The sequence below is a fragment of the Drosophila innubila genome (genome assembly GCF_004354385.1).
Source record: "Drosophila innubila isolate TH190305 chromosome 3R unlocalized genomic scaffold, UK_Dinn_1.0 2_E_3R, whole genome shotgun sequence".
Classification (NCBI taxonomy): Eukaryota; Metazoa; Arthropoda; class Insecta; order Diptera; family Drosophilidae; genus Drosophila; species Drosophila innubila.
Window position 1 is genome coordinate 23,355,414 of NW_022995380.1, and position 22,215 is coordinate 23,377,628.

A 22,215-nucleotide genomic window follows, 5' to 3' on the forward strand; every position below is an offset into this window, starting at 1 on the left:
GAGAGAGAGAGAGAGAGATGGAAAAAGAGAATCAAAAAATAGTATCGAAGCATAAATCGAATGTGCTGGCATTTGGACTTAACCATGGGAAGTACACTTACTCCCAGTAGTAGCTTGCCATAAACGCATATTACATTACGGCCAATCGAATAGACAGACAGACGGACAGAGGGACAGACAGACAGACAGAGGTTCAGCTAGACACTTGGACAAACGAATAGATAGACAGGCACACGGGAAATGTGCTTCATCGAATTTTTTTTGGGCAGACAGCGCAAAAAAGAAATGTGTAAAAAAGTAAATGTACTTATATATATAACTGCTGATATATGTATATATATAGTCGAACTTACCGCACAATAAAAACAGCAAGAAACTTCGATAACTTAGTCAGAGTTGAGTTAAAAACTGCAAAAGTCGAAGCCAATTGAGTTGTTGCACAGTTCTAAACTCTCGACTTTGGAGTAGGGTATAACTAAAACATGATACTTGTAGGTCTGAGTAAAGTTAAGTAAAATGTAAATAATAAATTTATTTATTTTTAAAATACACAAAAATTTCTGAGTCAAAGGTACTTAAATTTTATAATCTTATAAATGACAGACTAATAGTTGCTTTCAAATAGAAATGTCTTCCATAAATCTAAAAAACTATTTATAATTTCTTATATAAATTAATTTAATTGAGGTTTAAGACACACAAACTGTTCAACATTTTATATCTATCCTTATTGTATCCTTATATCTATTTTATTGGTATCCCATAATAAGCACAGTTGTTTTATATATTAAGTGGAAGTAAAAAGAAGCGACAATTAAACTACATATATAAATAGAATAAATAGTCAAGTACTTTGGCTCTCAGTAAACGAAACTCATACTTATTTTTATACGTTTTATCTAAGACTGAGTTCTTTCGCATTCATGAGTATTCTTTTTGAAAAATTGAAGCAGAGAGAGTAATGGTTTTTATACAAAACATAAATGTGATACTCCTGTCAACTTTACTAAGTATCTATCCGCAGAAATTTACACTCTTCTACTATTTAATTTTTAATTTCAAAAAATATATGCATAAATGAATTTAATTGTAAGTTTTATAGTTTTGTGGTAGTTATAATGCTGTCTTAATTTATTTTGACTTTTATTTAAATTTCTTAATAAATTTTAAATATAGCTAATAGCATTATAAATATAATTAAATGTATAACTATTTAAACATGCTTATGTACAATCTCGTTAGCTCCAGTTATTATAGTCTCTGAGATGGTCTGATCTTAAGTCTGAGCCATTGCTTTCATTTACCGTGTATATATGTATATACTCGTATATACAGGCCATACCATAATTATAAGTGCAACTGTAACTCTGATAATGCAACTATTATGCTAAGTGACTCAATGCAACATCATACTTCCTAGAAGTGATTACAGCTGCCCGTTGGATGCAATCCCTTAAGCGCATTAACGACGCCAACATGAATCACCAAATAGCACGAACAAAAATAGAGGCGCGACCCTCACACGTTACGTATACGCAATGTGGCAGCAATTGGCAGACGGCATGCCAAAAATACAACAACAACAACAGCAACAACAATAGTCGACTGGCTGGCTGGCTGCCTGGTGCCACAGTTTTTCCCAATGCCAATGCCACAACGTGGAGGATGCAATGCCACAACTTCATCCATTTTTCTTCCTCTCTCCCTCTCTCTCTCCCTTACTCTTTCTCTTGCTCTTTCTCTGGCTGTGTGTCGTCCCAATGCCATAGATACTTGTACACAGTCGCGATGCCGGCCTGGGCACGTTCCAATGCTGCGATGCCAAAAATAACAACCGCCACACTGTGTGGCAGCCACACGACGAGGCAGCCAACCAGACAGGCAGAACGGACTGTGGCATCAACGGCGAGCTGCAGCCATGAATGGACTTCGCTTTTTGGGCGTTTTGTTTTGACCAAAAAGTGCAGCAAGTTGAGCCGAAGGTCGCCACGGATTGTGGCAACTTCAACACTGACCGCTGGCAACAGAATTTCATTAGACGCACAGACGCAATGCAAATGTGCAACAGCTGCCCATTAAATGCTGGTCCAGCAGGAGGAGGGTAAAAAGAAGCCTGTGGCAAGCCAAGTTTCACTGGGTCGAAAGTGAAAGCTGTTGTCGGTTTCACAGAGTCGCATCGGAGGCTCGTTGTGGGTCATGCCCCAAGTTTTCTGCCACATAACCATGTAATCCAGTCGCTGCTTTTGGGCGTTTGCTTAATAGCGATTATCAAGTAGTTAACACACATTATTAGCCAATTACTTATATAGCCTTATTTATACTCCCTCTTAAATTTTCAACAGAATAGCTCTCTATGTGGTAATGTTAAATGAGTTCCCAATTGGAATATCAATTAATATAAGATAGCAGGTAAATAAATTCAAGATAATACTTTTTCAATATAAAACAATATTTCAGACATTCTTAATTGTATTTTTAATTACAGCCTCTCTTTATTATTTAGTTTATTTAAATTTATTGTGTGGATAGAGGTTATTAGTTTTCACCTTATTTGACTGAGCTCAATTTTTCAATGTCCAGCTATCGTTTCAGTAAATTTATGCTACATGCTAAAATGTAACTTGTCTATGGAAACTTACGCCTAAAAGTTGCTCTTAAAATCTAAATATTATATTATTTTGATTTATTAAATGTAGATCAGTAGCAGAACTAGATTAAATATAGTAGATCATATAAATTTTCAACAAGATTTTTAAAGAACACTTTGAAAGAAAATGAAAGAAAACATAAAGCTTTCATACGAACTATAAGAAACTAATTAATAATAATTTTCTAAGTAAATAACTCGATTAAATGATATCTGTTTAAAATATTTGTATGGTACAGTTTCTTTAATTACATAAAGGCTATCAAAACAAGAAGAGCTTTTGCAATTCTTTGTAGAAAGCTAAAGTGTAACCATACTAAAAATTCACATGAATCGTCTTGTAAACAAATTTCAAGAGCATATTTGCCGAGTCGACACTTAACCCTAGAAAACACAACTGTACCCAAAAAGAACAAAGCCACCTAAATGAAGGGCATATAAAAATGGCGCAAAGTACGAAAAAATAAAAAGGAGTAGAAAGAGGAGTAGCAGAAGAAGAAGATGAAGAAGACGAAACACATACTTAGCCGTGCGATATGTAGAAAAAAAGAAAAAAAAAAGTTTGCCACTCAACGGCAGACGCCAAAAGAGAGACGTAGAGTCAAAATGCAACTTGCCGCACGTAGACACGATGTGTGGGTGGCAGGAAGAGTGGGAGAGAGTGAGAGAGAGGGGTAGTGGGGGCAGTGATGCAGGGTGCGCTCTAGACAACTGGCAACAATAACGGCATTTTCGATGCACAGAAGCAACGACGGCGACAGCGACGTCGTCAGCGACGGCGACGTCGACGTCAACGTTGACGAAAAGGACGCGCAGGATGAGAGTTGGTTGTCGTTGTCGACGAGTTGCCAACAGCCACTTGACACTTCCGTCGTCACATGAATGGAGCCGTAAAAATGCGACGCTGCATTCGTTTTTCCCTCCTCTTTTCAGTTCCTTTTTTTTCGGGCTAGTCGAGGGCAACTTTTTATTTGGGCAGGAATGTGAATATGATGAGTATGTGTGCGTGTGAGTGTGAATGAATGTGCATGTGAGTATGTGTAAAATGAAGCAAATACATTCATGCATAATTTTTATAGCATGTCGGGGGACGAGACTCGAGCAGCGACGACTCTTTCACATCCATTTGGTACATTTGGGATGCCAAAACGTTTTATGAACACGTTTTTTCTACTCCTTTTTTTATTCTTCGTACATGTATTTTCTTTTTTTTTGCACTTAATGCAAGTTTACAAGCTCCATAGAGACGGGGCTAACTGGAGACTGAAAGAGACGGAGAAATAGACTGTGAGTGAGAGAGAGGGAGTGTGTGAAAGAGAGGGGGTGTAAATATGCGCGGTGTAAAAACAAAGTGATGATTAGTTGGCCCGTCTACGCAAACTACACATAAAAAGACAACTAATAGGGGGAGCCCAACTTCGAGAGACCCTGTACTTAATCTGTTAAAACCAGGGAATAACACCGGAAAATCCTCTGTCAAGAACCGAATACCGAAACGCTTGTACCGGTACGGTTGTGGTAAAGTTGCTAGATCAAAGAGTTGTCCAACTATCAGCTATCATAACTTGATGAAAACTTAATAGATTTTCAAACGAAATGTCATTTCAATTTTGATTTGGCCTCTAAATTCATTCTGTTTCAACCAAGATTCGATTTTGATGCTAATGGTCCCCCCTTTGAAATTTCGAAAATTCAAAATTTTAAATTTCAAGTTTTTAATTTTAATCAACTCCTTATATCGTAATTAGTATAAAACAACACTTTAAACTTGATTCTGACACCTTTCATTTTTTTGTAAAAATCATGTGAAATTGAACAAAAATTTGGACTCCGCAGTTTGACCAACTTCAAACTATCATAACTTGATCAAAACTGAACCGATTTTCAAGCGGAATGTCATTTTGATCATGATTTGGCCTCTAAATACATTCTGCATTTAATTTTTGTTCATTTAGAAAATTTAATTATTTTCGACCAAGATTCGATTTTGATGCTAAGGGTCCCCTTTGAAATTTCAAAATTCAAAATTTTAAATCTCAAGTTTTCATTTTAATCAACTCCTTATATCGTAATTAGTATAAAACAACACTTTAAACTTGATTCTGACACCTTTCATTTTTTTGTAAAAATCATGTGAAATTGAACAAAAATTTGGACTTGTAAGGTGGCTAAATCCGCAGTTTGACCAACTTCAAACTATCATAACTTGATCAAAACTGAACCGATTTTCAAGCGGAATGTCATTTTGATCATGATTTGGCCTCTAAATACATTCTGCATTTAATTTTTGTTCATTTAGAAAATTTAATTATTTTCGACCAAGATTCGATTTTGATGCTAAGGGTCCCCCCTTTGAAATTTCAAAAATTCAAAATTTTAAATCTCAAGTTTTCATTTTTAATCAACTCCTTATATCGTAATTAGTATAAAACAACACTTTAAACTTGATTCTGACACCTTTCATTTTTTTGTAAAAAATCATGTGAAATTGAACAAAAATTTGGACTTGTAAGGTGGCTAAATCCGCAGTTTGACCAACTTCAAACTATCATAACTTGATCAAAACTGAACCGATTTTCAAGCGGAATGTCATTTTGATCATCAATTGGCCTCTTAATTCATTCTGTATTTAAAGTTTGTTCATTTAGAAAATTTAATTATTTTCGACCAAGATTCGATTTTGATGCTAATGGTCCCCTTTGAAATTTCAAAATTCAAAATTTTAAATCTCAAGTTTTCACTTTTAATCAACTCCTCATATCGTAATTAGTATAAAACAACACTTTAAACTTGATTCTGACACCTTTCATTTTTGTAAAAAATCATGTGAAATTGAACAAAAATTTGGACTTGTAAAGTGGCTAAATCCGCAGTTTGACCAACTTCAAACTATCATAACTTGATCAAAACTGAACCGATTTTCATGCGGAATGTCATTTTGATCATGATTTGGCCTCTAAATACATTCTGCATTTAAATTTTGTTCATTTAGAAAATTTAATTATTTTCGACCAAGATTCGATTTTGATGCTAAGGGTCCCCCCTTTGAAATTTCAAAAATTCAAAATTTTAAATCTCAAGTTTTTACTTTTAATCAACTCCTTATATCGTAATTAGTATAAAACAACACTTTAAACTTGATTCTGACACCTTTCATTTTTTTGTAAAAAATCATGTGAAATTGAACGAAAATTTGGACTTGTAAAGTGGCTAAATCCGCAGTTTGACCAACTTCAAACTATCATAACTTGATCAAAACTGAACCGATTTTCAAGCGGAATGTCATTTTGATCATGGTTTGGCCTCTTATTTCATGACAAAAAAGGAAATTTCTTTAAAAAAAATTTTACTTGCATAGTATTTATAGTTTGGTGGATCTAGCTCTTATAGTCTCACACTAAGAAATTTATCCTCACATACCTTACTGACTCTGTGAACTGTTTAAATACAGGGCATGCAAGAGAGATAGAAGAAGAGAGGGGAAGAAAGCGGAGTCTACAAGTTCGTGTGGTCAATGTACGCCCAAATGCAAATAGGCTGGGCGCCAAGGTAGGTCAGGGATGAGGTATGGAGGGATGAAGGGTGAGGAGAGCATGAGTGATGAGACCTCGCAGTCTTTACACAGAGCAAACATGAAGAACCAGGCAGGAGTCGCCCTTTAATTGGGTGAGAGAGGCAAGGGGCATGTTGTTGCATGTGCCACACACGTACACACATACACTTGCAGCAAACTATGCCTCTTCTTTTGCCACCTTTTTTTTATATATTTGGTTATGATTGACTGATTTCTGTTGAAACTTTGGCGTCTGCTGGCACGCATGAATTATAATTTTCGTATAACGAAAACCACATGAACCCACACACACACACACACACACACACACACGCACAGAAGCACACACCTACACACACCCGAAGCACACATACACACTATAGAGATAAACGTGGGGAGTGCTACAATTAGCACTTTTTTTGTACTTGGCTGACGGGTTGGTCGCACTTTTCAAGTGGTTCTCTGATAAGCTCAAGAAACGGAAACTCAACCACATTCGCCTTGAGTCAGGCGCTTGAACTCGTCCCCCGATTACTTCCCCCTCCCCCATCCCCCTAATTCCAGCCTACTCCCCTCAGTCATGCCTCCTGTGCTCAGCGACAATTGTTGGTAGCAAATCGTTTTGCGGCCTAAAAATGACAATGCACGTCTTCTGCTATGCAGTTTTTTCTATTTTATTTCTCTTTTTTCGTTGATAACAAAGTTTACTCAAAAATGGCGCTCATAAAAATGTAAAGCCCAAAAGCAAAGCCTATTTGCGGACCGTATTCTCTCTATCTACGTCCCGCCCGGTCCGCCAGAACCGAACACTGAACTCAACTCGCAACTCAGAACTCACAACTTGCAGTGCGTTATAAGATAAACATTTGTTTTTACTTTTTCATTTGGCAAATAACATAAAAACGTTGAACTCGCTGTACACCATTGAGATAGGTATATAGATACGAGTAGGAGGATCAGCTATGCTGAGCATTCAAGGCGCTACACTTGAAATGAAATATTACAAAAAAAATAATTATATTTTAAAGACTTATCTTAAAGAAAATATGTGTAGTAATAATGTAAAAATACATCCATAATCGATACTCAATTTTTTCGAAATTTATCATTACTTGGCCACTAATTTGATTCGGCATGAAAATTTAAAAATTCAATTTTTTTTCCATCACTGTCCATTTTTTTCATCCTTTCTCCTTGTCATTATTTTGTCAAATCATCATTTCGTTGCTTGTTGTAAATTTGTATTAGTTTTTGGCCACTTATTTGATTCTCCATCAAAATTGGAAAATATGCTCAAGTATTATAGTTTCTGCCGTAAAAGACATAGTCAAAATTATCCCTTTAATCACCTAAGAGATGACCTAATCACACCAATACGTATGAGCATATATATATTATAATTACAACAACTGTTATTATTTCTTAATAATTATATTTAGTACATACTTATACACAAGTCCCATAATAACGAAATTATCAAGAAATACCCCCACATAAAGTTCAGACAAAGAAAATACCCACGAAACCGGCCGTCTGTCGGTGCGTCAGTTAGTGATTTAGTCGTCGTGTCGCGTCAGACGATCCGCAAGTGCTGAAAAGTTTATTGCACTGCGTGTCTGACTTTTGCTAAAGCAAATATTGTTTAATAACATTTTTAAAAATAAAATTTACTGATTAAATGCCCCGGCTGCAATGACAACAATAAAATCCGCAACAACAACAGCGACAATGGCACATCGGCCTCGGACCTATCCCAAGACAAAAAAATTTGTGCTTCGCAGTCGATGACAACGTTCTCTGTTTACTTTTGATAGGCAATAAAAAGTCAAATAATTAAAAACAAACAAAAGTCCGATTCTGCTAAGTGTCTATTGGGACGGCTGTGAGGGAGGGCATAACTTGATCCAGGATCAAGGTGAGTCCTTAAAATCTTTAAATCATTTCTTATAATTTTTTTCTTTAATTGTAATTTCAAATCAATTTTCCTGGACATCCACCACTTCGAAATGAACGGCTTGGTGCCAAACTGTGCTAATGCGTAAGCAAAGACACTAAGCGCCAGAACGAGACAACAATACGCGCAAAGACAATTTTATAGCAGGCAGCTTTCAAATGTGCAAGAGCATAACCGTTGTTCACCCATAAAGGTTGCCAGACGTTCAAGCTATCGGTCTTTTTTTCTCGCACTCAAGTTTACACACGGTCTAAAATTGTGGCAACAAAACTGTTCAAAAAATTGCCAACGGCGCGCAATTAAAAAATTGTTTAATGAATATTTTTAATTCGAAACTAAAGGTGAATTTTTTTCTGAATGCAGTGAGTTCGTTGTGCCACAGGGGGAGAAGTCATCAAATTTTATTTAATTCAATGTATCCAAAAATCATAAAATTTTTAAAATTGCCACAAATTAAAATAAATAGCATATGTATATAAACCCTCTTACAACGTCAACAAGTTACATATTTAAGTATAAAAATTGTTTATAGATAACATTTATTTGAACACCGTAATTAAAGTGGACCAAGGGCCACAGGTAACACTATACTCACTGTCGTTGCACCCATCGTATATTGCTTGAAGGGCATCCAAATACGCCTGTTTATGCAACTGATTGCCCAGCTGTCCGTGCGTGCACCAGCCGGAGGCCCAGAGCCGTCCACAGCGACGTAAAAGCAATGTATGACGTGAACCAGCAAATACTTGAACAGGCGCGCAGAGATCAGCATCATCGTCAGGTCCACAACATGCAGGCAAATCATGTAGTTGGGGTAGGGGGTAAACCGTAGGCTCCTTAAGCAAACCAGCGGGTTTCATGACACGCATACCCAGTTGCCCATTGGAATTAAGACCCCAAGTGTAGAGATCTCCAAATGCGGAGATTGCCGCACTGTGCCAGCCACCAGCGGCAATGTGAGTTATCTAAAAAGAATGTTGGCAGATAGATTATTTAAATAATCAGACAGAGATAAGAACCACAAAGTTATCTATTACTTTAATGCCGGCCAGCGCCTCCACCAGTTGCGGCGATTCCTCCACGCCAAGTGTCGCCTGACCCAATTGCCCGCGGCTGTATAATGTTGGCAAAAATATAGATACGACTTAATATGAATGAAGATAGTTCCTCTTACAGCCCATTGCCCCAGGTGTAGACGTCTCCATTGCCGTTGAGCAATAGCGCATGCTCCTGGCCGCAAACCAACTGTTGCAGCCTCCATTGGAGCCGGGGAAACTGATGCAGACAGCTGGGTATACTATAGACGGTATTCCCGGCACTAAAGGCCACATTAATGTATGAGCCGCAGGCAATGTGAGTGATAGCACTAGAAGCTTCATTAGGTGCTTTGGCTGTGCCAAATATAGTCCGCTTGGTAGCTGTGGCAGCAGGAGTTGCAGGTGTTTCCAGTCTGATCTGCTGTAGTTTGGCATTCAACTTAACTGGCAGCTTGAACAGATCTCCATTTTGCAGTAGCACCAAACAATGCAAATCACAGGCGGCTAAAGCCTTTATAGCCATGGGAGCCTCCAGTTCCAGACATTCCCCCGGCGTCGACTCGAGCAGTCCAATCAGCCATATCTTATTCCCCACAGCATAGGCTGTATAACGCCAACTGAGTGCAATTATTAAGTTGTCATTTTCATTGCCCGGAACATGTATTTCTATAATTTAAGGATTTACTTAGTAAATATTCTGGGTATGTGATTTGTTTCAATTACGAACCGGTTAAGGCAGTTACCCGACCGGATGTGCGGCCAGTGTTGTTGCTATTGTGTTGCCCAAATGCATTGAAGCCCGTAAATAGTAACTGTCTCATCTTCCGCTCGTCCGTCCCGACTGACGGCGGTTGCGCAGCGACGAGCACAGGTGGGGGGTGGGGGACGCCCCGCTACCTGCGGCTGTTGCTCTATTCTCTGTTTGGTCGACCGACTTTTAGTTGCTACATAGCATTGCACCTGTAATGTTGTTGTCGGTGGTAGTTTTTAATCAACTTTACCAAATCGTGTTAAAATTCCAAGTGCTGGGCTCGTACAATTGAACTGATCCTTGTGCGCATTCGTGTTTATTGTTGTTACAAAATGGTAGGTTAACTGGCGAAAAAGTTTACTATCACGAAACGATTATGAATACCAATTAATGTTATTTAAATTGACTATTATTACACGAAAATATAATTTGTTTATTAAATTTGGTTACTATGACAACCAGTGTTGCCAGATAATGAAGTAACATAAACAACACAAAAACAAAATTTAACATTTTGCGCTTATGTTAATAACAGTTTACTCAACTTTTTTCGGTTTTGCAATATTCAAAATACATCGTACTTTTTGATTACATTTCGCAAAACATTGTGTGTTGTTCATAAAAAAGATCTTCTGGAGGGCAGCTAAAATGCCTAATGAAGTTTAAATTTAATTTCCAATTGGTCACTTAACAGACAATGTTATAACAATTGCTAATAAATGCTGTCATCGAACTTTGAGTGGCCGATAGTCGTATCGACTACCATACAAGCTTACAGCAATCACGATAGTATCGACTGCATATATTTTGCCGCCAATAATCGCAATTTGAATTCTCAGGGTCTACTATCGCTGTTGCGAAAGCTGCGACCAAATCCGGAGAAGGAAGCACGTATATTGCTGCTTGGTTTGGACAATGCCGGCAAGACAACAATTCTCAAACAACTAGCATCGGAGGATATAACAACGGTGAGTATCATAGAACAGATGCGTTTTTGCTTTCCTAATAATCGTTGCACTGATCCACAGGTGACGCCCACAGCAGGATTTAACATTAAATCCGTGGCTGCAGATGGCTTTAAACTTAATGTGTGGGACATTGGAGGCCAGTGGAAGATAAGACCCTATTGGAAAAATTATTTTGCCAATACTGATGTTTTGGTAATTTCTAATTAAGTGTGAATAAAAAATAAGTAATTATATAACATTTGGAAATTACAGATCTACGTTATAGACTGTACGGATCGAACACGATTCTCTGAAGCGGGCAGTGAGCTATTTGAGATGCTTATGGATAATCGATTGAAGAGAGTGCCCCTACTGGTGTTTGCCAACAAACAGGACTTGCCCAATGCCATGACCGCCTCTGAAGTAGCCGAAGGGTTGGGTCTGGTGCGTCTGGAGGAGCGCACCTGGGAGATCAAGGCTTGCACTGCTGTAGACGGTACTGGCCTTAAGGAAGGCATGGATTGGGTGTGCAAAAATATGAAGAAATAGTTTCTACGTTTATCTAGTTACGCTTTTGTAAGATTACAGAAATTTTATAATTTATGAAATACACGCGCATATTTTGTTAATTATTTAAGAACATAAATTTAACTCTCAATCTAAATCTTAGTAGTAGCCTAGGTACTTCTCAAATTTTCAGAAAAATTTAAAACACATCTTAAATGCTCAAATTCTGCAAGAATGTCACTACGCGGATCCGTAAGTTCCGACCGAAGGCTACGCCGGAGTTTAACTTGCTTATCCTGGGCCTAAACAATTCCGGCAAGAGCACGTTGGCCGGGCGTCTTTGCATGGAAACCGAGGAGGCTGTAAGCTGCATATAAGCATGTCTTTATTAGATAACTTTTATATTTTTTTCAAGTTAAGGCACACTAACCCTACGGTTCGTGTAAATGAGAAGAATTTGGCATTTAAGAATATAAGAGTACGTATGCGTGATTTGAGCGGTCAGTGGAGAATGCGTCAGTCATGGCACACCTATTACCAAGATACCAATGCCTTGGTATGAGCAGAAAGTCATTTATTTCAAATCTTAACCCAGTTCCCAGCTAAACCAAATGCTTCACAGATCTTTGTCATCGATAGCACGGATGTGTCGCGTCTGAGTGAAGCACGTTGCGAGCTCTGTGATGTGTTGTTGGATGAACGGATGTCCCAGGTGCCTTTGCTGGTGTTGGCCAACAAACAGGATATGAACGGTGCTTTGTCCAGTTCCATGATTGTTGAATTAATGGGCTTAAACCGTTTGGAAGGTCGTGCCTGGAAGATACAGGAAATCTCCACATTAACAGGCGATGGTTCCTTTGTAAGTAGTAAGATCATCTCATATTTTAACTAATTTCTAATCATTTCTTATAACACCACAGAAAGTCATTGAGTGGATCTATAGAAGCTTCAAACAACAACAGCCGCCAAGTCGAATTCAGAAAATATTAAATCCCACATTCATTTTTGGACAGATATGTCCACTAGACTGTCGTCGACCCATGGTGGACGCTTAATTAATTTATGCATCGGGCACAGTATAATCTATTCTTGTCAAAAATAAACTGGAAATGGGCCGTGGCACACATCAGAATAATCCAAAGAGAGAATAACGACTGAAAAATAAATAAAATATGTTATGCATTCATTTTACTTCTGAATATACATTAAAAAAGTAAAAATTAAGGTTGAAATTTGTATATAACAAAGAAAAGAAGATTGAATACTCTTTTAAGTTGTTATTTGTCTAATTTGCAGCAAACAAAAAATAAAAAAAGGATTTGAAAACTGTTCGTCTTAGCTCTATAAAGTATGGATTTAATTCAGAATTTCTAAAGAAACTATTATTATGTAAAAAAATGCCTTAAAAACTTGGTGTAAATTAGCGTAATTCTTCAAGTTTAAATCTATCTGAAAACCCTTTAATACCCGCTAAAAAAGAAGGTGACTGTCACTTCACCCACATATCAAATTCGTAATAAAACAACTTTCTGCAAATCTGTGAACACTTATAAGTGTATGTATGCATGTGTATATAGAATGCATATATACATACATAAGCACACGTAGGTTGAATTTAGCATAAAGTGCTAAAGGGAAACATTGACTTTGACCAGAGAGCCAGAGGGACGGACACAATGAGCGTGTGTAAAAAGAAAGTGGGTAGAAAGATAAACAAAGTTAAATCCACAGCAACAGGTCTAAAGAACACAGCGCAAAAGTATTTTTTGATACAGACACACACACACAAATGCATATATGCATGTAAATGTGTAAGTGTGTGTGAATTTGTATGCGGGCAGCAAACTGACGTGGACAGCGCAGGCGTGAAGAATGCCAAGCGAGAGAGAGAGAAAGAGAGACGGAGAGAGAGCGTATGATCACAGCTGAGTTCGGGAGAGTCGAACAGACGTTGCAACATGTTGTAGCCGGGCCAAGACGAGACAAGACACTTGGAAGTCGGCTTAAGAAGTGTTACACACTGACTCAGTGCCACAGAAGAAAGAAAGTTTTCGGCTGTGCTGGCTGTGTTTGCGGCTCGGAATTCCTTCTTCAAATTCATAAGAAGAGGAAAAAGATAAATATCAACGGATTTTTGCCATTTGCGTGCAATTTTTCAAAGTCGTTTTGCGCAGTGAAGCGTCCGTCGCGTTGTTGTTGTCGCCGTTCTCTTCTTCTTCTTCTTCGTTTTCGTCTTCGTCGCTGCGTTGTTTAATTGGCCCAACTACAGTAACAAAGCAAACATAGCAACAACAACAAAAAAAGAGTAGAAAATAAATATAAAGTATCTCAAGTGTGTGATTGTGAAAGTTCCTGCCCATAAATGTATATGAAGCGAGCTCTGTTTGTGCTGGCGCTGCTCTGCGCCCAGCCCTATGGCCATCTGGCTGAGGAGGAGTCCAATCCGCTGCTGGACATGGCCTCCATGTTCATACAGGAGGCATTGAGTAATCAGAATGGCGGTGGTGCTGCTGCTGGTGGTGGTGGTGGCGGTGCTGGCGCTGGACTGGCGGGCATCGCTTCCCTGGTTGGCAGCTTCATGCAGGCCAATGGTAAAGCTGGAGGAGGAGGCGGCGGCGGCGGTGGCGCCATGCAAATCCTGTCCGGTCTGGGCAGCTTGTTGGCCAACAATGCACGTGGCGGCAACGGTGGTGGCGGCGGCGGTGGCTTTGACCCGGCCATCATTGGCAATGTCCTGGAGATGTTCACCCAAAGTGATGACGAGGATTCTGGCGCACAACAGAAGCGCAGCAGCAGCAATGGAGCTGGTTCCGATTCTGGCATTGGTCTGGACACCATTCTACAAGTAGCATCCGCCTTTATGAACACTCAAGGTGGCGGCGAGAAGAAATCAACCCACCATGCTCAACACAATCAGCAGAAGAGATCGCTACCCGAGGAGCCGGAGTCCGAGAATGGTTTCATGAACTTGTTGCCACTGATTATGCAGGCAGTTAGCTCCTTTGCTGGTCCCGAGGGTCAAAGCACACAGGAACGCCACAAGAGTCATGCTTGGGTGCTGCCACCATTCCTGGAGCATTTGCACGTGCTCTGGGATCACTTTTCCAACTCGGAGCTGGCGGATGCATTATACGAAAAATCTGGAGTTAATAAGATTATGAAGGTAAATATTCTTAAAGTTTTTTTCTTCGAAAAACAATACCATACCATATTATTAAATGAAAAATATATTCGTAATTTCAATAAAGTATATACACGTGTATAGTATTTTATTAAGTACATATTTTAGTAATGAGTATTAGCTGATTAGCCATTATTATTATTTATAATAATATGATATTATATTGTATTGAATTTTAAGTTTTATGAATTTTCTAACTCTATTATCCTCCTTTTCTAGGGCTTCAAGGGACGCGATGGCAAGGTGGATTATGACAAGCTCTTTGAATCGCTGAACAATCAATCCTTCCGTCGTCGCTGGATCAAGTCGGCCACTTTGTACCTGGCTGATTGGGCCAGTTACTTGGCTAATCCCGATAATTATCTGAGGTATGTGCATAGAATTATTTATGTGGTATAGAACCAAAATCGTGAGGATGATCCATGAATGTTAATTCTTGATCACGTTCTGCTTTTCTAACGGTTTTGAAAAACAGTTTAGCACCTAGCTGTGATACGATTCTGATTCTTAGATTGTCGGATTGTTGTTGTTGCTACCTGTAGAGTTACCGTTAACTGCAACCTGTTTGGCATCGAACATGTTTGAAGTCACACTGTAGCTTGCTTTACCTTTTGACACACTTTTGCAGCTGGCACATTTTAGAATCTGGCTGTTAATCGGACTGGTCAACAAAACAGTCGCAAGTCCAACTCCAATTCCAATTTCAATTCCAAACCCTGGACTTGTGTGTGTGTGTGTGTCTGTTACAGTTACAAAGTTGTTGGCTTCATGCATACTATAAACAAATAAACGAAACAAGCTATGGCCAGAACAAGACAGTACGGTTCATTTCGAAACCGGTTTTTGCCTCTGCAAATGGGCCAAAGGCAAGGTACAAGCTAAAGTCTAGCTATTTAGGTCAACATGAATTTAAATACTTATATGCGGTATAAGTATGCGTATTTGGCATAAGTATACGCCCCATCATCATCATCATCATCATCATTATTATTATTATTACTTTTATGATTAGACAACGAGGAGAAATAACTTCCACTTTCTAGCAAAGCCCTTTCACTTGGTCATGCTGTGTCATCATTATAAGCTCATCAATTGTCATTTTTCTCTTCTTTTCTTTACATTTTTGGCCACTTTCCACCACACCACAGATATTTCCAGACGGCGCAAATCATGTTTAACGGCCTATTAAAGTCTCAAGGTTATCCAAAGCAAACCTATTTCGATCCACAGCGACCAAGCGAAACTATATCAAATCTGTTGAACCACGTAGCCAAGCATCATTTGAATGTGAAAATCGATTCGCGTCAATATGTTAAGCCAGCTGTTGGATATGCCAAGGAGCTGCTCAAATTGGGCCAAGCACGTGGTCTGCTGCAGTTCAATGCCACCGAGATCAGTGATAGATTAACGGATACACTCAATCTGGAGGTAAGCAAGCTGTTCTTATTCCAGAGAATTGGGTTGTCGGGCAATTAACAAACCGACAATTGCAATAACAACTCGAAAAAAATATAAAAAAAAAAAACTAACAACATAACAAAACTAAACCAACGAGGCAATAACACAAATTAAATTAATTACGCTACAATTTTCTCTTTTTGTGTTCATGGCGCACGCATCCATTTCCAACCCACAATCCAACATTCAACATTCAACATCTACCAACATCAAACAGGTTATCGAGCCAGTGCTAAAAGTACATCGCGCCTATAGATACATCTCCAAGTCGCCGCAATGCGATCGTTATGTGCTCTGCCAACTAAATGCAGCTGCTTTAGACCAGCAACAGCAACAAGATCAATCTAGACAACAATCGACAGCAGCATCTTCGGCTGGCGGTCTCATTGCCGGCGTCAGTCCGAAAATTGTCAAGATCGGGAGCATGGGGGCAGCGATCTTCATTAGCACTGAAACCGGTACACCATTCTGGACGCTATTTGGTGTAATCAATGCGCCATATAATTGCGAGGTGAGTCCACATCCGTCTAACACAAACATACATATCTCGATCGATTCTAATTGTTACCGTTACTATTGTGGAACCACAAAAAATGCAATCAACAGGTGAAATATCCAGTGGACTGCAATGGCTTCCATGAGGGAGAGGCGAAGGTGACCACGGAATACGTACACAACGAGTTGTAGAGTCGCCCCAAAAATTGCTAACAGCCGATTCTTAAGAGTGCTCATTAAGACGAATTAGTTGTAATCGAGATAAAGATTTCAAGTGTACATAGTATTACGAATTGCAAATAAATTTTAATTTAATTGGTAATTTTATTTCGTTGACTAATTGATTGTTTAAAGGGCAACAATATCTTTTTCCGTTATTCCATTATTTAAAAAGGGCAAACTCATAAATTACGTTTTAAACTTAACCTAAACTGTTGGCTCTGTATTATCCAATTCGAATAACTGTAATATTAGATGTTATGTAATATATACTAACAAACTAATTAACAAAAACTTGTTTACAATGCCAAGGTTTCAGTTACATTGATGTTTATGATTATCTTTCATTCGGCTAATTAAAGGTCAATGAACATTGCAAAAATAAGTATTTAACAGTAAATATATATCATGCCTGCAAACCTCCAAAATTTTGAAGAAGATTTTGTATTATTTTCTCAAAAGTTGTTAATAATTTTTATATTTGAAGCCGATAGAAAGGTGGTAATTTTTTAAAGAATCTAATTTGAAATTTGCTTACAATCAACCATAGATATTTCTAAGAATAATGTTTATAAGGTTAATAAACTCTAACAAACTGCTTGTTTGCATGATCTTTTTATTAAAGATTTGTGCAACTTTTCAAGTTAAATTACTCTGCCAGAGAGTACAATTACTTTGTTATAAAGTAGAATTTTCTTCCTCTAATTTTACTATGACAAAAAATATATATTTTACCAATTTGAAATTTGAGTAAGTTGTTTTATAAAACAATAAAGGATACCTATAAAAATACTCTAGCTGGTATGGGAAGCAACTTTCATGGTATATAATTAGACTTAAGAAAAAAATACAAAATAAAGTTATTAGCTTGACTTTTTGAAAGAGAGTATACATATTTGTGTTAGGCAATTCTGCAAAAGCTTTAGTTGGCTCACAGAAAATCGACAATTAATGCACTACTCTCCATGCAGTTGCATGGAGCCGGTTTGGCAAACAAAAACAGGTTCAAGTTGCGGAAAAACTGAGATGAATTTCTGTTCGTGACTTTCACCACACGCTTGGGCTCACTTTCCACTTTGAAGTCGAAGTCAGAGTCAGTCGACTGCAGCCATCTGAGGGCAACGGAAGGAACGAAATGCAGCTCATTTATAGGGAATTGGATGCGGATATTGTGCGTCGCACAAATGCTATATTTCCGGCGCAGGATTGCTTTGTGGAAGTGTTGCCCGATCAACTGATTATACCCCGTAAGTATGTGGAACTGGGGGAATCCATAAGGCAACTGCCCATTTATGAAGATGATGTTTGGATGGTGTCGTATCCACGAACCGGCTCTACTTGGGCACAGGAAATGGTCTGGTTGTTGGGTCATCAGTTGGACTATGAGATGGCCAAGCAGCTGTTAACACAGCGCTCACCCATGATTGAGCTCTCGGCACTCTTTAGCACGGATCACCATCAGTGGGTGGCGTATGTATAGAATCCTATTAAATATATGGTCACTGGCGTTTATTTATTTATCTGCAACTCACAGCGAGTCCTTTGGTAACACGGTGGAACTAGTGCGCAATCTGCCACGCCCACGCTATGCCAGATCACATCTCTCCTGGCCACTTCTACCACAACAATTTGAAAGTGTCAAGCCAAAGATCGTCTATACGGCACGCAATCCGAAAGATCTGTGTGTCTCCTACTATCATTACTGCAAATTGCTGCATGGCATCAACGGAGACTTTGAACAATTTGTGGAACTCTTTTTGGGCGGACATACGCCCATGGGTTCCTACTGGAAGCACGTGTTGCCCTTCTGGAAGCGCAGCAATGATGACAATGTCTTATTTATCAAATACGAGGACATGATCAACGATCTGCCCGCCGTCGTCCGACGCTGTGCTCAATTCCTTAACGTTACCCAGCTGCTCAACGAAACATCCATGAAACGTATTTGCGATCACCTGCAGTTCGACAGCATGAGAAGCAATGAAGCCATCAATCTGGAGAAGATTCTGCCCCAGAGAGAAACGAAATTCATACGTAATGGCAAAATTGGCGATTGGAAAAATCACATGAGCGACGAAATGTCCGCTAAATTCGATGCCTGGAGCGAGGAGCACTTGCGGGGCAGTGGCTTAACATTTGATTACAATTAATACTATTTAAGAAATACAATTAATACAACCTAAAAATTCATTAATTACGTCACTTAGTCACAAAATATCAAGCATTAAAAATATCTAAAGATCTTTAATATATATATTCAGAATATACATGAATGTAAACTCTCGAGGCGGTTTCTAGTTTGAATATGCAATGGGGAAATACTTTTTGTCCTTCTCAACAATCTCCTCCAGCACATTATCAATATCGGTGGTTGGATAACGATCGACCCATGACTGGATATAGCCCTCGTGTGTCGCATCGTAAGTCTTTAAATCCACCTTGCCATCATTGACCGAAGTGTTGGCCTGGACCAGAATGATGCGGGGCTTCTTGTGGGCCAAGCATATATCACGCCACTTGGCCCAGGGATGAGAACCACTCTCATTGACTTCCGAGAAGTGTTCGTACATTTTGGAAGCGGCATCAATGTCGGCAGTGGATTTGTATACCTGCAGTTTGGTCAAGAAATCCCCCAGCGCTTTCTTGCCAACAGTATGGATCTTGCTGCGATCCAATGTGAGCAACAGATTCTTGCCATCTTCAGTCTCCTTAATGGTAACAAAGTCCTCGCCAGCCTCGAGCAGAACTTTCATGATGACGAAACGTGCACGTGAATGCGCTTGCATCCAAAGCTTGGATTTGGGATTGTACATTTCCAAGGCAACGCCCATGCCATTCCAAATCAGACTCAGCCAATTGATGTAAATAATATCGTCTTGTTCGGCAGCATCTTTGAAGCCAAATATCTCGAGTATGTCTCGCTGCAACGACAAATAAAGACCGACAGCTTCTGCACGGCATTCCTCATATGATGAGCCGATAGCACCGAATTTCGTGTCGTATGTCTCGCCAGGCATATACCACTTGGTAATAGGTTCACCCGTTATGAGGTTCTTTACTTCTTTCACATCAAAGTTGTAGACACCATTCTCATCGATGCGGAACAATTTGCCACTGCCGTGGCCAAGCAGCTCGTGCAGACCCACTTGTACTTCAAAGGCCTTCACTTTGTACTCCTTCATGAGCGTCTGATCCTCGCCGGAAAGAAAAGGTATGGGATCCTTGCGATTAATATTGGCCAATACGTTGCCCAATGACACATTCTTGAAGCCCTCATCCTGTCGAATCTCATCGTCTGTAAAAATATATTTATTTGCACTATGAATAAATATTATTTGTAGATAGTTAATAATACTTACAGTTGGGTATATTGATACCAGCAGGTACACCACTTCCAGCAAAGGTCAGTACATCCAGCGAGGTGAAATCTGGCTTCAAATACGAGTCCTTCTCATAGGGTTGCGTCCAGGGCAAATACTCTACAAGTTTCTCAGCGCGATCAACCAGCTCTGCAAATTTCGCCGAGCTTTCTTTGTTTACCATGGCAACAAATCCCTCAAATTCAGCACGACCGCCAGCGGGATCACGGTATGTTTCAATGAAACCAATGTAGGTCTCAATAACAGGTCCCTTGTCCTTGATCCACCATCTCGAGCCATTCTTGTGCTCGGCCAGCGAGCCCTCCTCAAAGGATTTAATATAGTGCTCAATCATTTTCGCTTCGTTTTCATTGGCTGCATACTTTTTAGCTTCAAGCAAGTTTTCGTTGACACGCTTCAACAACGTTTGGTAATCTCCGCGGGTAACACGGAAATTATTTCCATTGAATTCCTCTACAGGTAAGGTAATACCTTCCTTGTTGGATTCGGCAACCGATCCCAGTTTAATATCGTAGAGGGTTTTGCCATTTTCAATCATCTTAAACGTACGACACATGTATGGCTCAATGCGCTTCGATGTCAGCCAATTATTGACGATTTCGGAATCTTCCTTGGTGCAGTTGTCGGACCAATAGGTGGTTATGCCATTGGGGGCAAAGCCAAGAATCTCATTGCGCGATTCTAGAGCATAAACGAGTCCCTTGACCTTTTCATAGATTTTCGACACACGTGGCTCATCCTTAAAGGCAGCCGAAGAGCGTACAATTGCCTCAAACTTATCCTCTGTCAGATTAGGCACAATTTTGCTGTCGCCCATGCCTTTATAATTTCCAGCGTTGGCAAACACACCACAAGCGTAAACAAGGAATGCCTGAAATAGACAATATATATAATTAATATGATTATTATTAACAATTATCAGCATTTTAGATACTCACAGTAAAGTCCTCCTCGGACGCGCCAGCTTCCAATGCTTTAACTTTTAATTCGGCAGGTTTTTCGGCAACAAAAATGCGATGCAAGAGCGAGAAAATAAGAGGTGCCTCGGGACTCGATTGTATGAGGGCGATAAGGCCACCATCCCACGATGCCTTGCTAAAGTAGTGAGCATACAGCTTCTCCTTATCCGTTAGATTTTGAAATGCGCTCTTGCAATCCAAATCGGCAATTGGCTGCGTGTTTGGCAGTACGAAATGGGATGTTTTGCTGGCCATGTTTGAACTAGGCTGTGGTAAATTTATACTCGAGCTGCAATTAACACAAAAGTCAGATAGATATACATAAGTAATATTAATAATAAAAAGAAAAACCCATGGAATACCTGTAAGGTACGGCTGAAAATGCAGCTGATGTTCTTAATTGACTGTAATTTGGAAGACGCGTTGCTCGCTTTTTGAATTCTTGGGCAACAGTGAAATTACTGACCGTACGTAAACGTAATTGGCAAAGCTGGCCTAGTTGACAGCATCTAAGAATTTTCCAACCTAGCAACATGACTGAGAATTTTGACTATGATTAAATTTTGATTTATTTTACTAAAAACTCTGCGATGCAAATATACACTCAAACAATCAAATATATGTGTGTACGTCATAAGGCCGGACGGTTGTCCAGCTGTAAAATGTTAAATGATTTTTTTTTCGAAATGATATCAACTACATAAATGAAACATGAATGTGAGTTTATTAATAACGTGGAGAAGCAGATTTACTACTTAAAAAACGAAAGTATGTTTGCACAGATGGAACGCACTCACAGCATACATTGCGTATGTGTATATGCAGGTACTTTCCAGAAGGCTTTGCGATTATTCGCATCTCAGATACATACATATACGCGAAAACGATAAATGCAGAACAAAGAATCATATTGCCCCAACAGTTCTAGCGCAAACAGTAATATAAATAATACGTACGTACCTTATCAAAAACAAATGCAAACTTAAAAAAAATGTTGAAAAAGTGCAAGTTGTCTTTAGAGATGAACGATATATATATTAGAGATGGAAGACTATCGCCGGTATAACATAACCACTGTTGCCAAGCTAGCTATTTTATAGCAAGGTTGACTATTGTCAATGATCGAC

General features: G+C 39.1%; 6 protein-coding genes across 9 annotated transcripts; 4 read left to right on the forward strand and 2 right to left on the reverse strand.

Moving 5' to 3' along the window:
- Nucleotides 1–8,666: 8,666 nt before the first annotated feature.
- Nucleotides 8,667–10,305, reverse strand: LOC117791687 (RCC1 domain-containing protein 1). 2 transcript variants are annotated; one of them, XM_034631505.1, is made up of 5 exons: nucleotides 10,229–10,305; nucleotides 9,919–10,151; nucleotides 9,329–9,857; nucleotides 9,192–9,267; nucleotides 8,667–9,119 (listed from the first exon to the last, which is right to left on the reverse strand). In XM_034631505.1, the coding sequence occupies exons 2-5, from the start codon at nucleotides 10,010–10,012 to the stop codon at nucleotides 8,694–8,696; spliced, it is 1,125 nt and encodes a 374-aa protein (XP_034487396.1). In that variant the 5' UTR covers nucleotides 10,013–10,151; nucleotides 10,229–10,305; the 3' UTR covers nucleotides 8,667–8,693. The 2 variants fall into 2 exon arrangements, with proteins under 2 accessions (XP_034487396.1, XP_034487395.1); XM_034631504.1 differs by lacking the exon at nucleotides 10,229–10,305 and having other exon boundaries at nucleotides 9,919–10,164.
- Nucleotides 10,142–11,535, forward strand: LOC117791688 (ADP-ribosylation factor-like protein 3). Of its 2 annotated transcripts, XM_034631507.1 has the most exons (4): nucleotides 10,142–10,277; nucleotides 10,782–10,910; nucleotides 10,971–11,102; nucleotides 11,163–11,535. In XM_034631507.1, exons 1-4 carry the CDS (start codon nucleotides 10,275–10,277, stop codon nucleotides 11,436–11,438), a joined length of 540 nt encoding a protein of 179 aa, XP_034487398.1. In that variant the 5' UTR covers nucleotides 10,142–10,274; the 3' UTR covers nucleotides 11,439–11,535. The 2 variants fall into 2 exon arrangements, with proteins under 2 accessions (XP_034487398.1, XP_034487397.1); XM_034631506.1 differs by having other exon boundaries at nucleotides 10,782–11,102.
- Nucleotides 11,536–11,550: 15 nt separating this feature from the next.
- LOC117791690 (ADP-ribosylation factor-like protein 3) lies at nucleotides 11,551–12,587 on the forward strand. Its single transcript, XM_034631508.1, has 4 exons — nucleotides 11,551–11,758; nucleotides 11,812–11,952; nucleotides 12,019–12,255; nucleotides 12,317–12,587. Exons 1-4 carry the CDS (start codon nucleotides 11,612–11,614, stop codon nucleotides 12,449–12,451), a joined length of 660 nt encoding a protein of 219 aa, XP_034487399.1. The 5' UTR covers nucleotides 11,551–11,611; the 3' UTR covers nucleotides 12,452–12,587.
- Nucleotides 12,588–13,296: 709 nt separating this feature from the next.
- Nucleotides 13,297–16,852, forward strand: LOC117791732. Its single transcript, XM_034631600.1, has 5 exons — nucleotides 13,297–14,559; nucleotides 14,797–14,945; nucleotides 15,726–16,005; nucleotides 16,253–16,546; nucleotides 16,642–16,852. Exons 1-5 carry the CDS (start codon nucleotides 13,759–13,761, stop codon nucleotides 16,720–16,722), a joined length of 1,605 nt encoding a protein of 534 aa, XP_034487491.1. The 5' UTR covers nucleotides 13,297–13,758; the 3' UTR covers nucleotides 16,723–16,852.
- Nucleotides 16,853–17,854: 1,002 nt separating this feature from the next.
- Nucleotides 17,855–19,014, forward strand: LOC117790260 (luciferin sulfotransferase). Its single transcript, XM_034629623.1, has 2 exons — nucleotides 17,855–18,219; nucleotides 18,284–19,014. The coding sequence occupies exons 1-2, from the start codon at nucleotides 17,885–17,887 to the stop codon at nucleotides 18,897–18,899; spliced, it is 951 nt and encodes a 316-aa protein (XP_034485514.1). The 5' UTR covers nucleotides 17,855–17,884; the 3' UTR covers nucleotides 18,900–19,014.
- On the reverse strand, nucleotides 18,974–22,166 carry LOC117790259 (dipeptidyl peptidase 3). Of its 2 annotated transcripts, none has more exons than XM_034629622.1 (4): nucleotides 22,049–22,166; nucleotides 21,068–21,377; nucleotides 20,109–21,000; nucleotides 18,974–20,044 (listed from the first exon to the last, which is right to left on the reverse strand). In XM_034629622.1, exons 2-4 carry the CDS (start codon nucleotides 21,341–21,343, stop codon nucleotides 19,044–19,046), a joined length of 2,169 nt encoding a protein of 722 aa, XP_034485513.1. In that variant the 5' UTR covers nucleotides 21,344–21,377; nucleotides 22,049–22,166; the 3' UTR covers nucleotides 18,974–19,043. The 2 variants fall into 2 exon arrangements, with proteins under 2 accessions (XP_034485513.1, XP_034485512.1); XM_034629621.1 differs by lacking the exon at nucleotides 22,049–22,166 and adding an exon at nucleotides 21,475–21,611 and having other exon boundaries at nucleotides 21,068–21,383.
- Nucleotides 22,167–22,215: the final 49 nt, after the last annotated feature.

What these genes read in the sequence shown, in the direction of transcription:
- LOC117791732 (XM_034631600.1), top strand. Translation starts at nt 13,759, where the DNA reads ATGTATATGAAGCGAGCTCTGTTTGTGCTGGCGCTGCTCTGCGCCCAG. An exon ending in GAGTTAATAAGATTATGAAG is followed by an intron (nt 14,560 to 14,796) that starts GTAAATATTCTT and finishes CTCCTTTTCTAG; the next exon opens with GGCTTCAAGGGACGCGATGG. An exon ending in ATGCGCCATATAATTGCGAG is followed by an intron (nt 16,547 to 16,641) that starts GTGAGTCCACAT and finishes TGCAATCAACAG; the next exon opens with GTGAAATATCCAGTGGACTG.
- LOC117791688 (XM_034631506.1), top strand. An exon ending in TTGCCAATACTGATGTTTTG is followed by an intron (nt 11,103 to 11,162) that starts GTAATTTCTAAT and finishes TGGAAATTACAG; the next exon opens with ATCTACGTTATAGACTGTAC.
- LOC117791690 (XM_034631508.1), top strand. Translation starts at nt 11,612, where the DNA reads ATGCTCAAATTCTGCAAGAATGTCACTACGCGGATCCGTAAGTTCCGA. An exon ending in GCATGGAAACCGAGGAGGCT is followed by an intron (nt 11,759 to 11,811) that starts GTAAGCTGCATA and finishes ATTTTTTTCAAG; the next exon opens with TTAAGGCACACTAACCCTAC. An exon ending in TAACAGGCGATGGTTCCTTT is followed by an intron (nt 12,256 to 12,316) that starts GTAAGTAGTAAG and finishes ATAACACCACAG; the next exon opens with AAAGTCATTGAGTGGATCTA.
- LOC117790259 (XM_034629622.1), bottom strand. Translation starts at nt 21,343, where the DNA reads ATGGCCAGCAAAACATCCCATTTCGTACTGCCAAACACGCAGCCAATT. An exon ending in CGTCCGAGGAGGACTTTACT is followed by an intron (nt 21,001 to 21,067) that starts GTGAGTATCTAA and finishes TGTCTATTTCAG; the next exon opens with GCATTCCTTGTTTACGCTTG. An exon ending in TGGTATCAATATACCCAACT is followed by an intron (nt 20,045 to 20,108) that starts GTAAGTATTATT and finishes ATATTTTTACAG; the next exon opens with ACGATGAGATTCGACAGGAT.
- LOC117790260 (XM_034629623.1), top strand. Translation starts at nt 17,885, where the DNA reads ATGCAGCTCATTTATAGGGAATTGGATGCGGATATTGTGCGTCGCACA. An exon ending in GATCACCATCAGTGGGTGGC is followed by an intron (nt 18,220 to 18,283) that starts GTATGTATAGAA and finishes TGCAACTCACAG; the next exon opens with CGAGTCCTTTGGTAACACGG.
- LOC117791687 (XM_034631505.1), bottom strand. Translation starts at nt 10,012, where the DNA reads ATGAGACAGTTACTATTTACGGGCTTCAATGCATTTGGGCAACACAAT. An exon ending in TCGGGTAACTGCCTTAACCG is followed by an intron (nt 9,858 to 9,918) that starts GTTCGTAATTGA and finishes CTTAAATTATAG; the next exon opens with AAATACATGTTCCGGGCAAT. An exon ending in TACACCTGGGGCAATGGGCT is followed by an intron (nt 9,268 to 9,328) that starts GTAAGAGGAACT and finishes AACATTATACAG; the next exon opens with CCGCGGGCAATTGGGTCAGG.